The sequence below is a fragment of the Triplophysa dalaica genome, chromosome 8 (genome assembly GCF_015846415.1).
Source record: "Triplophysa dalaica isolate WHDGS20190420 chromosome 8, ASM1584641v1, whole genome shotgun sequence".
Taxonomy (NCBI): domain Eukaryota; kingdom Metazoa; phylum Chordata; class Actinopteri; order Cypriniformes; family Nemacheilidae; genus Triplophysa; species Triplophysa dalaica.
The window spans coordinates 5,981,414-5,997,357 of NC_079549.1; the positions used below are offsets into that span (position 1 = coordinate 5,981,414).

At 38.5% G+C, this 15,944-nt stretch overlaps 1 protein-coding gene across 1 annotated transcript in view; it reads left to right on the plus strand.

The window, feature by feature from the left end:
• The window catches only part of ptprna (protein tyrosine phosphatase receptor type Na), a 23,465-nt gene continuing 7,521 nt past the window's right edge, over positions 1–15,944 (plus strand). The window contains exons 1-12 of the mRNA XM_056754965.1: positions 1–316; positions 2,631–2,681; positions 4,860–4,970; positions 6,168–6,261; positions 6,407–6,560; positions 7,203–7,515; positions 7,791–7,916; positions 8,259–8,290; positions 8,556–8,836; positions 9,615–9,701; positions 9,821–9,900; positions 10,049–10,113. Of these exons, the coding sequence (XP_056610943.1) occupies positions 244–316; positions 2,631–2,681; positions 4,860–4,970; positions 6,168–6,261; positions 6,407–6,560; positions 7,203–7,515; positions 7,791–7,916; positions 8,259–8,290; positions 8,556–8,836; positions 9,615–9,701; positions 9,821–9,900; positions 10,049–10,113 (1,467 nt within the window). The 5' untranslated portion in view covers positions 1–243. The remainder of the gene's footprint in view (positions 317–2,630; positions 2,682–4,859; positions 4,971–6,167; positions 6,262–6,406; positions 6,561–7,202; positions 7,516–7,790; positions 7,917–8,258; positions 8,291–8,555; positions 8,837–9,614; positions 9,702–9,820; positions 9,901–10,048; positions 10,114–15,944) is intronic.

Below are 15,944 nucleotides of genomic sequence, written 5' to 3' on the forward strand. Positions count from 1 at the left end.
GAGCGTGACTCCCGCTCCGAATCCGCGCCATAAATTCTGACCACCCGTAAATGTCTCTGTATGTTTATGATTGCCTAAAACATTAAGCCCACCGTTAATTTGTTTTACCTGACGCGCCCATCACTTGTGCTACAACCGTTTAGCACGAGCCTGCGGCTTCGACGGGCAAAATGTGGTTTTAAATACTCGACGGAGGGCTTAAACTATCGCTTGCTGAATTCAGTGTGCTGGATCATTATTACGATGCATCCGCGAGTATGGAGAGCCCTGTTTTTCATGACCGTATTCTACCAGCTGGGGATGGCGGGCAAATACGGTAGGCTACGTGATAGTAACAGAGAAAGTGTTAGAGAAATGTAATAAAAGATGCTTAAATTCAGTTACAGATTTTATTTATTGCATGTACTTGAGACAGACGTTGGTGTTGTTTTCTAAGGCCTATGACAATTATTTAGTTGGATGTCTATGATTTTGCCTCTTTGTAGGAGTGTTGAGCAAATGCAGCGTATTGAGTCTGCTTGAGGGTATTTTTGTTACGTTATGTTGGATGCGGTAGGTGTCATGTGTTATTCTTTAAAAACGAGAGTACATTCATATTCCCTTTTGTTGTTTGGGTGGTTCGTTTAGTCTTAACCTGAGAACTGTATTAAGCTGTGACCATTTTGCCATAATCATGCACAGAAGTTCTATAGACTTAAACGATAAAGCGAACTATAACGCAACTGGTGGGAATGAAGCGCTTAGAGACATGCAGTCATTTCAGCACCACGGAGAGGGGCGAGCTTTATATGGGGTTGTTTTCAAAGCGTTCATCCATCTCATGTGTCATTACAAGCTAGCCTAGATCTCCACATGTCCCTTCCCCCTTAATTAAAGCATTATCATTTTAACAACAAAACAATATTCATTATTCCCCATCCTTTCTCTGGTCAATGGAAACAGCATCAGATTCTCTGTATCCGTGGCGACAGTGATCCCCTTTGAAAAAATGCTCCTGAAACATATTTTTCTCACTAAACCCACAGACAATTCGTTTCACAGTTAGTATTGCTAATGCACATCCTAATACATATGTGTTCCATATATTTTGTATTTCTTGTTTACCATGTTTCCCTTATTCTTATTTTTTTCCATACTGATTTTTCCTTCTCTACTGCCTGTACTAATATGTCTACTGTAAAGCTGCATTGCAACAAAGCAAAATTAGAAAAAAATGAAAAACCTATCAAATTAAGTGTTCTTATTTGTTTTGGATTTCTCGGGTCCGGCTCCCAATGTTTACTAAAAATGTAAGAGTCGCAGGATGGTTTTCTTAAGGATGCTGTCATATGAGCAGAATTCTCACTTACTGTTTTGGGTCCAGTCATCCTCAGGTTGGTTTTAGGGTTTGACGTTTTTACGTTGTCATTTTCCAAGGACTGGTTTTAATGTCAAAAAGCAGTATGTTTGCTATCCACTATTTTATTCCAACAGGTGCGTCTGTCTCTGAATTTATGACTCATGCTATTACTTGTTTTGGGGAGTAGTAGTGACTCAATAGGTCTGCCACTGCTGGAATGGGAGTGTGCTCTGATAACATAAATACAGCTATCTGCGTTACCAAGGGCAGTCACAAGAAAGATTAGGGATACAGGTTATAGTGTGTAACATACCAACAACTCGATAGAAATATGCATAATATTCATTTACTTTAAAAATTGGTTGGCGTATGGATTTGCACTTTGTGTTTGATGCAGTTAAGTATGTTTTTGCAGTTTTTATCATTAATCCAGGTTGAGTTTAACAGTAAAGCTGTCTCTTGATTTTCACTAATGTGGTGACTCAAGAATCACATATATGGAAATGTAAGGTTTACAGCTATGTCACAATCTGTTTATCTGTAATCTCTATGATGTTTAAGATTTGAGACTTGTGTTATCATCAGATCAGTTTAATCTTTTGATCTCATTAGAAAACATGTCTTATTTTTTATTTTTTTATTTTGATTGCTATGTCCCACTTATAATCGACTTATACCCTGTTTGTAATGCATCCACATTAAGCCAGTTCTGGCTTTATTTCTCCCTAGATTTATCAGCATGACGTTTTATCTATGTTTGTCCTGCCCTGTTCCCCTGACATCGGTGCTGCTGGCCAGTCTGGTGTTTCCCACACAGACACACACACAGATCACACAAACGTACATACACACATACAAACAGAATACACAGTCAAGCATAGTCGGGTCATGCTCACTGGCCGTTATGTCACCTTTTTTTATTTGATCAGCTGTGTTCAACACGTGCACAGAGCTTTCCTCATCATTTCATCAACCTACGCAGCAGTTCCGCATCAAAGTTATAGGTCATTATAGATATACATTTCTTGTCATAGACCAATCTTGATTCATAATTTGTTTTAGGTTATATTCTGATAATGCGAAACTCATACCAGAGACAGAGTAAGTAGGATAAACAAACATGACAAGTTTTGTTATTGTCCATTGATGAGATGTGTTGTGGAGGAATGGTCACATAGACACCATGAGTCTAGTTCAGACTAAACAGTCCAAAACGGATTTCATTTAATCCATTTTAATTTTCTCTCTTTTTCACTGTCCCGCTCACTCTCTCTCTTTCTCTCGCATACAGGCTGTTTATTTGAGAAGAGGCTGTGCTCCAGGGAACAGTTCTGCTCTGATGGTGAGTATCACACTAGGAAAGCGGCATTGCATGCTGCTCATAGATTCTGTAAATCTCTGAAACATGGATGTGGGCCGGACGATGTGTTTTCTGCCTCTTTATTTCATCACAAGTTGTGGATGATGGCTTGATTCAACAGCTCTGCTACACGGAAAGCGTTAAGACACACACAGCTAAATCATTTACACTGCAGGAACTTTCACATCAAACAGTTCATATTAATCAACAGTAATGAATGCAGTGTTGTGAAATGGAATGCTTTCGATTTGCGTCAATTCTTCATGTGCATATGGAGATGTTGTGGGGTCCAAAATGTCATAAAATATTTGCCTTCTTTTCTAATTGAATGCAAACATTTCAGGTACAATTATATAATCTGCAAGAAGAATGAATTGTATTTAATTTGTCTGTCGTCCCTCTGCAATCTCACAAATCTTCAGATTTAGAAAAAGTGCTGAATATAACTTTTGTATTATTGATGTTTGGTTCTTAATTTTTTTCGATTTAGATGCACAACATTCTTTTATTTTAATGTCAACCTATGAGACATTTTGATAATAATATATCCAAAACCCCACAATTTTAGTTCTAGATAAACATTTCATGTATATACTATAGTTTTTCTCCTTGTACTAGTGCAATGATTTTTTTGGTTGAAAATGCCAGACTGGTTTCACACTCTCATCTATCCCATCCGTGATTTGTACTCCTCTCTGGGATTCACCTGAGAGTGTATTACACAAGCCACTAGTATTCTGTCACCTGCTCTTCTCGCTCACCATCAAGCCCCGCCCACTCCTGCTTTGTGTCACCTTGGTAACGGTGACATCATCAAGCCTTCGGATGCTGGGTGTACGCCCCCACAATCACCGATGACTCACTACCCGCTGCTTACGCACAGAACCGCGTCTCTGCCGTACATCCAAATGCACTCATACGCACACATGCTCACGTATGTACTGTATATCCACACGGTAACCTGCCGATTCAAAAGAGTTTACACAAACCCCTAAGCTCCCTTTCAAATGCATTTCAAAGGATGGTTTAGAAAACACAATGGTGTTTGTATGGCTTTTGTGTTTCCATTCTCATAAAAAGATGAAACACAGGTGTACAGATGCACTGTATGTGCATTTTTATCTGCACACAGTACATATCAAAAACATACTGTGTATGTATGCTAAACAAATAGATAAAGAATAAACACAAAGTACTTAATGCATTTTTAACGGTTTAAGTTTTTGGCCAAAAAAGCTTTATAGACTCTAGTTAGATGTCCTAAATAAATAATGGAAATAATTAAATAACTCTATAAGTGTTTGTATGTTAGGTTAGAGCCATTATAACAGATCCTGAGTTGATCCATTAGTTATGTATAATATGTATTAATTTGTGTGTGTCTGCCCACTGTATGTTTACTAATCATATGTAAATAATGTATATCATGAGAACATGTGGAATACGTTTGCTATGATTCCTTATATTTACAGTCTGAGAGATCATGTATACATGATACATTCAGTCTGTGTGCACCGTGTGAGTTACTCTTTCATTTATGTAATTATTTCACGGAAGCGAGGCAGTGACATCAGCTCTCTTGGGTCACTGCTATTACAATGTAATAATCCATTGTGTATTTCCAGGCCCCGGGGCAACTGATCTATCTCCCCCATATTGCTCTCACATCTCCATTTGTGCTATAAATAGCAGTGAGTCATGTTTATGGATAGACCTGCTTTTTAGATGTATAAGATGGCCGGGTTCATGCTTGGAGCTCGTCTGCGTTATGGGATCAGCGCCGTCTTTTAAGTCTTTTTATAAACCACACAACTGGAGGTTTAGTCAGAGATGAGTCAGTGGTGTGTGTGTAGGAAGCGAGTGTATATGAGAGTGGGGGCTGAAGATGCTATGGGTATTTGTTAGTGAAGTGGCTCATTTTTCATTTGTGAGATATTTTGGTTGCGGTTGTTAAGCATTTATGGTTGAATGCCTATATATTTTTTAATGACAATAACTTTTCAACATGATTTAGTTCATAGTCAGAAAATTCATTTTTGTAATTGTTTGGATAAAATATCAGAAAATTATTTTGTTAAGAATTATTTTTTGCTGTTTTCTCTAATCTGGTGTTTGATAGCTGTTGAGTGTGAATGATGTGTGTGTGTGTTTGTGTTACAGACAGGCTCTTTGGGCAGTGTCGGAGCTCCAGACATGAGCAGGTTCAGTACCAGGTCTCTGTTCCAGTTCTTCAGAGACTGCAGGAAGTTCTCAAACAGTTGATGATTCAGGGTATGAAAATCACCCACACACATTTACACAGCAAACCTCACAATAACACATTTGATTAATTTTGTTTTCTTTCAGTTTCATATACCCTAACCTTTTTATGTAAGCATAATTACAGCATTTTAGTTTTATATACTGTACATAAAAATATTATATGTGTAAGCAGTAGTGGTTATAATTTCAGACAGTAGCGTTGTTAAAAATTACAATACCTATTGTTTTTCTGGAGCTGGAGTAACGTTTACATTAATTCACATTTCTTTTAAATTTATCACATTTTTATTTACTTTTTTCAAATTAATGAATAAACATATTTATGATCCACAAATTAGGGAGCATTTAACATTTTGCCTTTAAAGCCAATAATGAGAGCCACCACAGCTCTATTCAACCTAATAAGGAGTAGAAACTGAATTAAAAATGTACACAAAAGCATTGTATTGTAGTAGAATTAAAAAAAACATTTTATTTCACATATCTTTCATTATTTGAGAAAGTAATTTTGCTACCTAATAAAAAGTTTAAACTTCACTAATAAAGATTGTTCATTTTACACAGAGTTATATATAAGATGTTAAGATGTATATTAACAATAAGATGTTTTAAACAGCCAAAATTTTGTATAAACTTATAAACAAAACGAAAACAAAATGCTAATTATTTATTTAACTAATAAATCATATAACAATATTTATTTTAAATAAATATTACTATCGTATTGAGATGAGGAGAAATTACAGATTGTCGTGTTGATGGTAGAACTGACAGCTAAATCTGTAGCTTAACTGGCAGAGCATTGTGCTAGAAAAGGGTTTAATTCCAAGAAAATGCCTTGGATGCCAAATGCATAAAAGATAATCTAAACAAAACTTTTCAGAGACTACTCCAAAATTTGGCTCTTCTTGATTTTTAACAAATCCTTACCGCTATCACCATTTTTTTAGGTACTGTCATTTGTGTCCATATCTCACTGAGTATGTGTTTCACGAACAAAATCCAAAGAATAACTGAAAAAAAGCCATTACATTAATATCTCAGAGTCAAGGTGTTATCGATCATACATGCATGATTTAGCATCTAAGATTTTATACTTGTTTTCAAGCTGAAACACACCCACAGACATCTATAATACACACTGATTCATTCCTATTATGCACAGAATTGTATGAAATGTTTGTGTTTGGTTCTGTGTAAATATAGGATTCTCCTGGCAGGATGATATCACCCAGCACATCATTGCTAAGGAGCTGAGCCGTATCCCTCACACACGCACACAAAAGACTCAGAATGCACAGTGAGTATTAGTTTTGTCAAAACAATAGAATGATAATGCACATGATGGACATGTCATTTCCATGAATAATTTTAGTTTAAGTGTTCATCTCAATTTCAAAATAACTAGATCTTGTAGATTTAGTGTAATTGAATGATTTTCGTAGGTCACCACAGCCTGCAGCGAAAAAGGGCTATTCCAGCTCTAGCTCTGAGCCTGGACCAGCTCAGAGCTATATGGACTATATGATCTTAGACCCCCGCCAGTCCTCCTCACTTCGGGTTCAAGCCCTTCCCATGGACCCATACTCATATCTACAGGTACAACTGAGATGATATAGGGAACGGGGCGAGTTTGTTAGATTTTTATACACAAGGGAATATTTCTTAGGTTGGGTCTTTCTTGAACGTAGATTTTTGTATGAGCAATAGTATAAAGTGTTGGCTACAAAAAAGCTGGAGATTTCCAATAATATGATCAAAACAACATCATTTACACATTGAAGACAATACAATTCATCAAAAAAGTAATATGCAGTACAAACAAATCACACAATTGTTTTGGACTACAAATATTGTTGAATAATGAAAAATGATACTTGATATTTGTAAAATACCTGTTCACACAATTTAACTTTCCGATAACTTATATTGTCTGCCTTTGCCTTAATGTCTTCAAGTGTTGTATTATTGTTTTTGAATTATACTTAAGTTTATGGACAGTATTCACAAACATTGAGTCTTGTAAAAGGTATTCAAAACCAACATCAATTTTATAATTTATATCAAAACCAAATATTTTACTCAGATATTTCCTGTGTGTCAACAATAGACCCGGTCTCTCCTGCTATAAAGAAAAGTGATGTGCAATTGTTCCTGGAAAGCAGCATGAAAAACCAAGCCCAGATTTACTGAGCGTCCCCATTGCCTTTGAAACTCATTGTTCTCATTGTTCCCTAACAGGATGACATGACCCATTCTCTCCATCCTCACACCGGTGTGGGGGGATACCAGCGACCCTCCTCCCGAGACGGATCTCAGCAAAGAGACAGAGACCGTCAGCTTCTGGAAGATGCCATGTCTCTTTACCTCTCCTCCTCACAACCTTCTTTCCGCCACAGGGGGGCAGCAGCCCTCCCTGCCGCCCCGTACTATGAAGATCTAGACTTCCCATTGGACTATGGCCAGGACTACACCCCACAGGAGCAACCCAGCTCGTCCCAGCACTCCAACAAGAAAGTTCCTCAGGACTATAGCTCTCTCGCCAGACTCAATGGTGAGTTCCAGTCTGGTGCCATGTGCGTTTGCTCTATAGGTGTATAGCTTGTGCCCCCCCTTGTCATAGAAATTTATTGTAAGTCTGTATGTGCCTTATACAGTTTAAACTGGAATAAAATTTAAATCATTTTAACCTAATTTGTCTTTGGATCACTTACGGAATAAGTTATTGTTAGAATAGTTATTAGGAAAAAAATGTATCCAATGCAAATCAAGATTTTTGTTATGTTGTCTGATTCTCAGTCATGTGTTTGTACATTGCCTGTGTTATAGATGAAACATTGGCACAGCTGGGCCGTCTGTCAGAGGGATTTGGGGTGGACCCACGAGACCTAAGCCCTCAGCAGATAAAAAGACTCACACTACTGTTGCAGCTCCTACAAAATCTGGAGAACACAGGTATGGCATAACCCTGAATCATGCACAAGCGCACATATACCTGTAGTATTTGCACTTAAATGTTTACTGGACTTAAATGTTTACTTAAATGTCTGTGACGCACAAACACATACATTTTACAGGTCCAGAGTAGCTCTACTTGGTTTGTGTGTGAGTCGAAAATCAACATCCAGTTCATAAAGGAATCAGACAGATGATAAACCAATAGAAAAGATCAGACAAATGTTATTGTTGTCTGGCTTAGCTGTCTCTTTATGCATGCAAAACCCAGTTTTTAATCTAAAACAACTTGTGCAGTATCATAACAAGCACTGTTTAATTTTTTGTCTTATTCTTTCTCAGATCAATCCCAAGGGACAGCCACAGTAAAAGAGGTGGGCACAGTTTGCCAGTTTAACATATTTCAATGTAAATGCTTGATCAACATGTTCCCCGGAATGTGTTTATTAACATTGCTTTTAATGCATAATTGCATGAGTCATCTAACAACACTTCTGCTTATCAAATAGTTTTAAAGCTCAAGGGAGCAATGAATGGGCTGCGCAGTTTCAAGTTCAATTGCATGTTACTTTCGTGTTTTCTGTTTAACATTAATAATAGCTTTATAAAACAGCATTATATGTTTTGTTTTCTTGACAGACAATTGTAGAAGCTAACGACAAAGTGACACAGAAAGGAATCAAACCCCCCTCACCTGTCTCAGCTCTGCCCTCAACCCCAACATACCAGCGGATCCCCACTCAGCCCCCATCCACACCAGCCCCTGCAACTGTGCCTAAGGAAGTCAGTAAAAGCACATTGGCGCCCACGCTGTCACCAAAAGACTTGGGTTTGAAAGAGAAAACACCTAATGTCCCGAAAGCCGGTAAAGACGGGACAAACAGCAGGGAGGAATATGGCTACATAGTGACTAATCAGAGGTACGAGGCATTGTTTCCTGTTTTAATCCTGTATGATTAACCTCACCTGAAATTTTCTCTGTTGGGGGCATTGAAATTTGTTCCGAAGCTTTTTAGACAATGTACTTTATGCATTAGTGAAGTGCCATGTCCTCCTTCTATACTTTGGTTAAACAACTGATTAGACCTTTTCTTTCTTTTTGCTTTAAAAGTAATGAATGCGATGAATATAATAAGAAGCTATTAGGATTGATATAACATGTTTCTACAATCATGTTATATAAATGTTGATATCCAAAAATCTGGAAATATCAGGACAGTTTTAAATTGTCTTGATATTGGTAATTTCTAAGGAAATTAGACAAATTAGGAAAATGTAGATAGTTTTTTTTACTTTTTCTAGTTTTGTTTAACCCTAAATTATTTAACTAGTATAAAACTGTCTTTTGCGAATTCAGACCCTACAAATAAATATTTCAAAAATGTTCAATATTTAAAAATTCACATTTAATATAAAAAAAATAACAAAAGTTATCTTTAATTATGAGATATATTCAATGTGAGTACATTAAATCTAAACAACAATTGAAGGATTTTATTAGAAATACAATTCAATTCAATTAATAGTTCCTTGAATTTAAATTTACTTGTCCCCTATACACATTATATATATTTTATTTTAAAGTCTAAAACTTTCCAGATCAGCTTTTCCTCCTTCAGTGTCATGATTCTCTGAAATGATGAATGATTCTTAAAATTCATGTAGTTTGTGATGTATCTTTCTGTGATTTTCCACCAGTCCCTTAAGTCTGTATGATGGGGTGAAGCTCCTAGAGCTGCTGGCAGAGAAAATTCATCTCTCCACGAGCAGTTTCATCAACATAAGGTGAAGCGTGTGTTTGTGTGTGTGTGTGTGTGTTTGCTCTGCTGGACAGGGAAAAACTAAAAGATCAGTAAATACAGAGAGAAAATTAAAGCAGCTCATGTCTCTGCTCATGTCTGCAGCGTGGTGGGTCCAGCCCTGACGTTTAGGATCAGACAGAACTCTCTGAACCTCACCGCAGAGGATGTGGCCAATAAAGCGGGTGAGTGACGAGCCTTCTCATTTGTTGCGAGAAAAGGTGTATTTTCATTCATATCTCATTAATTGAGAAACTGGGCAGACGTTTATTGATTATATCATTCATAGCACACACAAACAAACATCTTTGCATTATTGTTTTACCGTTGTAGTTGCCGAGAAGAATTTCCTGGAGGGTGAGACGGGTTTGAAAATCATCCAGACAGGAGTTGGGGAGGTATGAAACTCTCTCTTTTTTCCTGTGTGCCCTAACCGCAAACCCCCCACATTCACTGTGATCAGCAGGTTTATGGATTAGAGAGTATGTTAACTGGTTGGTATAATGAGCCACTCTTTTCTTGTAAGTCAGCTCCAAAATTGCCCATACAAGTCATTATTCTCCACATAACAGCCCTCATCAACCAAACACGGACCGTTCTCATTGAAATTCATAGATTCTACAGTTTGTCCATCTATTATGCACAGATCACGTACCGAGATATAATTTGTCGTTCTCATGAATCACTTTGGCGTTTAATGCCGCGCGGAACAAGGAGGGCATTTCAAATGAAATGTTTTTTTGAAATCTTCCCCGTTCATCTTTAACTGTCCCTACTGTACATTTGTGCCGTTTCAAGTCCTCAGCGTTTTTGCCCCCCGCCGTGCCTCATTTCTCTCCCTGACTCATTCTTTCTCTAAGCGTCTCATGCCATTCTCCCCTCGGCCATTCTTTGGGTCCTTCTCTTTTTGTTACCTCTGTCTTCGACCCCTCCCCGTCCCCTTCTGCCTCGCTCCCCCACTTTCTTGGGTGGCTTTTGTGCTCGCCGCATATTGAGGCGTTGCACTCTCCCTCGCCGGCTCCCTTTTCACTTTGTACAGCTGTTGCGGACCCTTGAATGCGGAATAATGTCTTTTGTTGCATCCGGCTGCTCATATTTTTAATTATTCTTTCTTGCGCCTTTGTGGGCCGTGACACTTTCTTTGCCATGAAGTGCATGGTGCATGTGCGAGTGAGCGTGTGCGTCTCCGTCCTTTATCTTATAATTTTCTCTCTCTGCCTCAGTAATGAGACCTGCTTGCACCTGACTGGTTTTTGTCCCTCTTGTATTGGGGACAAATGCTTTTCTGCGCAGGCTGTTTTTTCTCGCTTCTTACCCTTTCTGCCGCTTTCTCCGTTTGTCAGTCTCTTTCTTCGCTTTTCTTTAATGCATTCGAGTTTTTCCCTCCCACGGTGACATACACAGTAGTGTCCTTTTGGTGCTCCCACTGAGATCGACGAGGATACCTTTTGAAATGCACTCTTGAACATGTATATTTATTGGATGTTTTTAAGCTTAAAATGAACAAACAAACTTAAAACATATTTGTTTTTTTTCTCACGCGCTAAACACTTATTATTCTATAAATCATCTGTTGGTATAAATCATTTCCTATATTCTCTGCGGCCTCTGCATTCTCATTTATCTTCTTTGGTACGATTATTCCAGATGTGAAGCCTGAAGATTTATGTCCTTGCCAAACCATATTACTTACAAACCCTTTTTGGGCCCATGGCACTTTTTAAACCCCATTCGTTGTACCCCCTCCTGCTTCTGTTGAGTTTTTTTCTTCCGTCCTCTCTCTCTTTCTCTCTCTCTCATACGGACGGCCTATCCAGGGCATCACTGCCACCCCTCACCCCACCATTTCACCATCAGCAACATGTGGAGCTGTCGCTACGGCAACGCTGTTTGATGTGACAAGTGGCGGCATTGGTTGAATGGGGCTGAGAGGCATCGAGGCCTTCATACGAGTCGGACACAGCTCTCGGGGAGGCACATTCTCGCTCTCCCCTCCCTTTTTTGTTCTTCCCATTTCTTTTCACTCATTTACCTTTTCGCTCCGCCACAACTCGCATGGCAATCTTTCCTCCACTTTGCTTTCTCACTACTGTGATGTTAAACGCGACGTAGCTGAAGCTTTACTGGGCCGACGGGGATGCTTGGAGTTTGAGGGCGCTCGAATGTGTGAGACGGTCCTGCGTTTCTTGCGGCACATGTGATGTAAAGCGGTTTGCGGTCTGAGCAAGATGTGTGTGGGTGAGTTCTCTTTCAATACTAATCCTCCTCCTCACTGATGCTGTTGGCCTATGGTGATGCTGAGATTCCATATTTTGCTGTTATTGTCTTCAGCTGATGTTTATATTTCATTCTAGTTGTATCTTCTTTGTTCAAATTCCTGAGATTAAAAAATTGTGCCTTTTTTAATAATGCCCAAAATTGTTCTGCATATACTGTATATATAGATATACAGTAGGCGCTGTTAGTCGATAGACATACGGTACAAATGTAATTCATTGTTCGTCCTGGTTTAAAAATTAAAACATAATTTTATCAACTCTTTTGAAGACATTTTGTAAACAGTTTTGGGGATCTTTTTTGTCTTTTTCATGTGTTTAAACTGTAGGTTAGATTGCCTTAAATGTACTTGTTGCTGAAACACTATTGTTTTTTCTATACTCATAAACTCTTTGAAATATGAAATATAATATGAACTAAATGTGGATATTTATTATTTAAAACTAAGTATTTTATAAAACATAAGAAGATAAATGTTCTGTAAATGTTTTTCAAGAATTCTAAAATATGTTTAACATAAACCAGCTTAAACAACTTACGTCTAACACTGTAAGTTCTAAGACAAAGTGTATAAAAAAGATATCCAAAGATCAATTTCTGTTTCTCCCAATCTACCGGGGTGCAATACATTATAATTACTCTCAATTTATAAGGTTTTATTGATAAACTTCATGGTGCAACTATTTTTCAGAAAGCCCATGTTCAGATAGACGGTTATATTTTTGCCTCTACTGTTACATTACAGAATGTTGTCTTAATGAAAGATGTGGATATATAGGGATATGAAAATATTTAGAAAGGTATGAAAAAAATCACCATAAATATAAACGATCAAATGCACATTGATCTCAGTTTACATGGAAGTATGCAGCATGGCATACAGACGTGTGTGTGATAGTATGTCTGTGTGTCACTGAGCTCAATGAAACATTTTGTTAACCTTGTTTTTAAAAATTGTGTGCTATGTTGAATAGTGATGTCAGGTGAACTGGTTGCTGTGGAAACAGGGCAGAGCAGGCAGGATGAGTGAGATGATGTAATCCATTTGTAGCCATTGCAAGTGGAACTAAGTTCAAACTATTACTCACGGTTTCATGTCTTAAATCATCAAAGGCATTATATTAAGGAAAAATGACTGTAATAAAGTGAATGTTATTCTTCACACTATCTTGACATAAAATTGTGTTTACCCTTATAATTACAAAAAAGGATTTAATCATATTAATATTGCAAAGTTTCCCTTTAAAGAGCATAAAGAAGAATGATGACTGTTTTCTTCTGCCTCTTCTATTTAAAATACATTGCAGACAAAAACAGCTGGTATGAACGTCTGTTGCTCGAAAGGTGAAAGAAAAGGCGAAAAAAACTTCCATTATAAACAACTTTTCAAAGGTTTATATAGCAAACTTAATGAAAAACTGAAATTTACTGCACACCCTCTGCTGTGGGATATAAAAGCAGAGACGCCACAGCGGCGATGTGAATTTCGACGAGTCATAGTCTGAACGTTTCTATCAGATAACCGCGCTCCTGCTGAATTGTAAAATCAATTCAAGGGGAGTGAATGGCGCAGAAGATACATAATGGGACAGACAGGCTGATGAAATCTTAGATCACCGAGTGCCTCAGAGATGGTCTGCACTTCGTTTCTGACATCTCGGCCGTCCCTGAATTGCCCATTGTGATTCAGAACGCGAAGCTTCTTGTGATCTTTGCCCCCGAGAGCTTCCAAAACAAACAACTGCACACACACAGCCGTGCGTTAGTGTGCCTGTATCTCTTTTTTCTGCGGACGGGGTCAAAGAGCTCGGTGGAGGTCGGAGGGGTCACAGGGAATGGCGAAGGGGTCCTGGGACCCTGAATCCCATTTTCCTGCTTCTTGAGGAGCAGATGTTTGAATTATGCTTCCTCGCCCAACAGCTTATTGTGATTCAAATGCAAGTTGTTTTGGTTGGATATGCATATGAGTGTGTGTTTTGTGTTCTTCCTTACAGAAATGCAGCCTGTATTAGGATATGACCTCTCTTGTGAGGTTTTTCTCAAATATATTCTCGTGCATTACCCTCCTTTACCCCTCCTACACAGAGTTTTCTCTCTTGAACCCTGTAACCGTGCTCTTTCCTTCCAACCCATCTGATCAGTTGCCTCCTCTCCCGCTTTTTCTCCTCGTTTCTTCGCCTGCCCCTCTCAGTCCTCGGGAGGGGGGCCTTTGTCCTCTTGTCCTAAACCAGCTCATTTTTCCTGCCTGCCCCTGTGCTCCATTCTAAAAGCCTGTCACTCTTCCTTTTGGGGCCCCTCCGGAGTAGCAGGTGAGGCGCCCCACACCCCTTATCTGCTTCCCCATTGTCCTTGAGTCCAGTCGCGCACCCTTGGTTCAACGCCGCCCCCCTGCCACTCCTTCAATCTCCTCTCCGGCACATTCTTCTAGCTTTTCAGGCAAAAGGGTCGAATTTGAGTGGGAACAAGAGGGACGTAATGAAACGAGTGAGGAACGAAGAAGGAGAGAAGCGAGGGAGTGGGTACGAGGAGGACCGAGATGGAAAAAGGGAGGGGGGCGTCTTGACCTCTTTGTGGCAGGACTTAAGTGCTCATTCACTCACTCCTTTTCTTTTGCTAGCTCAGCCTTAACGGTCGGCTGTATTCTCCAGAACCTGTTTAGATGGTGGTGAGGTTTCAACCTAAAGGTCTGTTCCACTCATTGCACACGGCTTGGGAAAAAAATGTTGTGAAAATGACATCTATTGGAAGAGCAAGTTGTTTAGAGTGTTTGTTGCGGCTATTTTTACACAAAGAGTTTTGCGGGGGTTTGATTAAAGCAGCACTTCATTTTTTTACTTTTAAAAATCAGTTATTGAGCAAGTACATAAACAATCAGTGTTGAAAACTTCCTCCTTACACTATATGTTAGATGTTTAAAACTGAGATGGCTATAGAGAGGCAAATAAAACACGTGCAGCTTTAAGTTCTGTGGAAAAGTTCATAAGGCTTATTTATTACTGTATTCAGCTCAACAGATCAAATTATTCAACCAAATGATTCAATGAAGAATTTAATTTAAGAATTAAATTAATCAAATCTGTTTTAATTTGATTGTTATTGGTAGTTTGTGATCTAGTTTAAATGTTTGATGTTTCTGCTTTGTTTACTTGTCGTCCTTTATATAATTTAAAGGCTGATATATTTTTTTTTTTATGTAATTAATGATTTAATAAAATAAGCAATAAAATATGTATTAAATAAGTGTTTAAAAAAATAAATTAAAGTTGTGTGACATTTTCAATCCCTTCATTGCCTTGCAGTGAGTAATTTGTTTTTAGATTATTTTGCTTTTAATGATTAAAAAATATATTATTTAGTGTCATTTTCTCTAAGCTCTCACATGTACCGAATCAATAAAACATTTAATTAGAATAAAAAAGACGTGTAGCTACTAAGCTACTGTATTTAAATTTTGATTTGCATTTGAATGATTTACGCATTCTGATAACATCATATCTCCTATCCTCCCTCATTTCCTTTCCTCACCGTGATGGCCATGGATTACACTGAGCATTCTGTTGTTGCCATGGTAGCGCTATGGCCTGTTCTCCCCTGCTGAGGCTCCCAGACACCATGGCAACAGCAACAGGCAGGGGTTGGAGACAAGGGGGCAGAGGGCCGGGAAGGCGGGTGCATGACATCAAAAATGGTTGCAAATCATTGCGTTCGTTCCGTTTTCCATTGATGCACCAGGAGAATAGAGTGTGGAAAGGAGAGCGACTGAGGGAGAAAGATAGATGATCAATTGAATAAAAATAAATGAAAGTGAGCAGGAGAGACCCTCAGAGTGACTGACCCTGCATTGTGTGGGGGATTTCCTTAATTGTTTACTCGCTGGTAATTATGCACTGGGGCGGGCGGGTCGGTGACTTTCTCTAATTGTCTCAGGGAGTTGAGTAGGGCTGGCACGTGC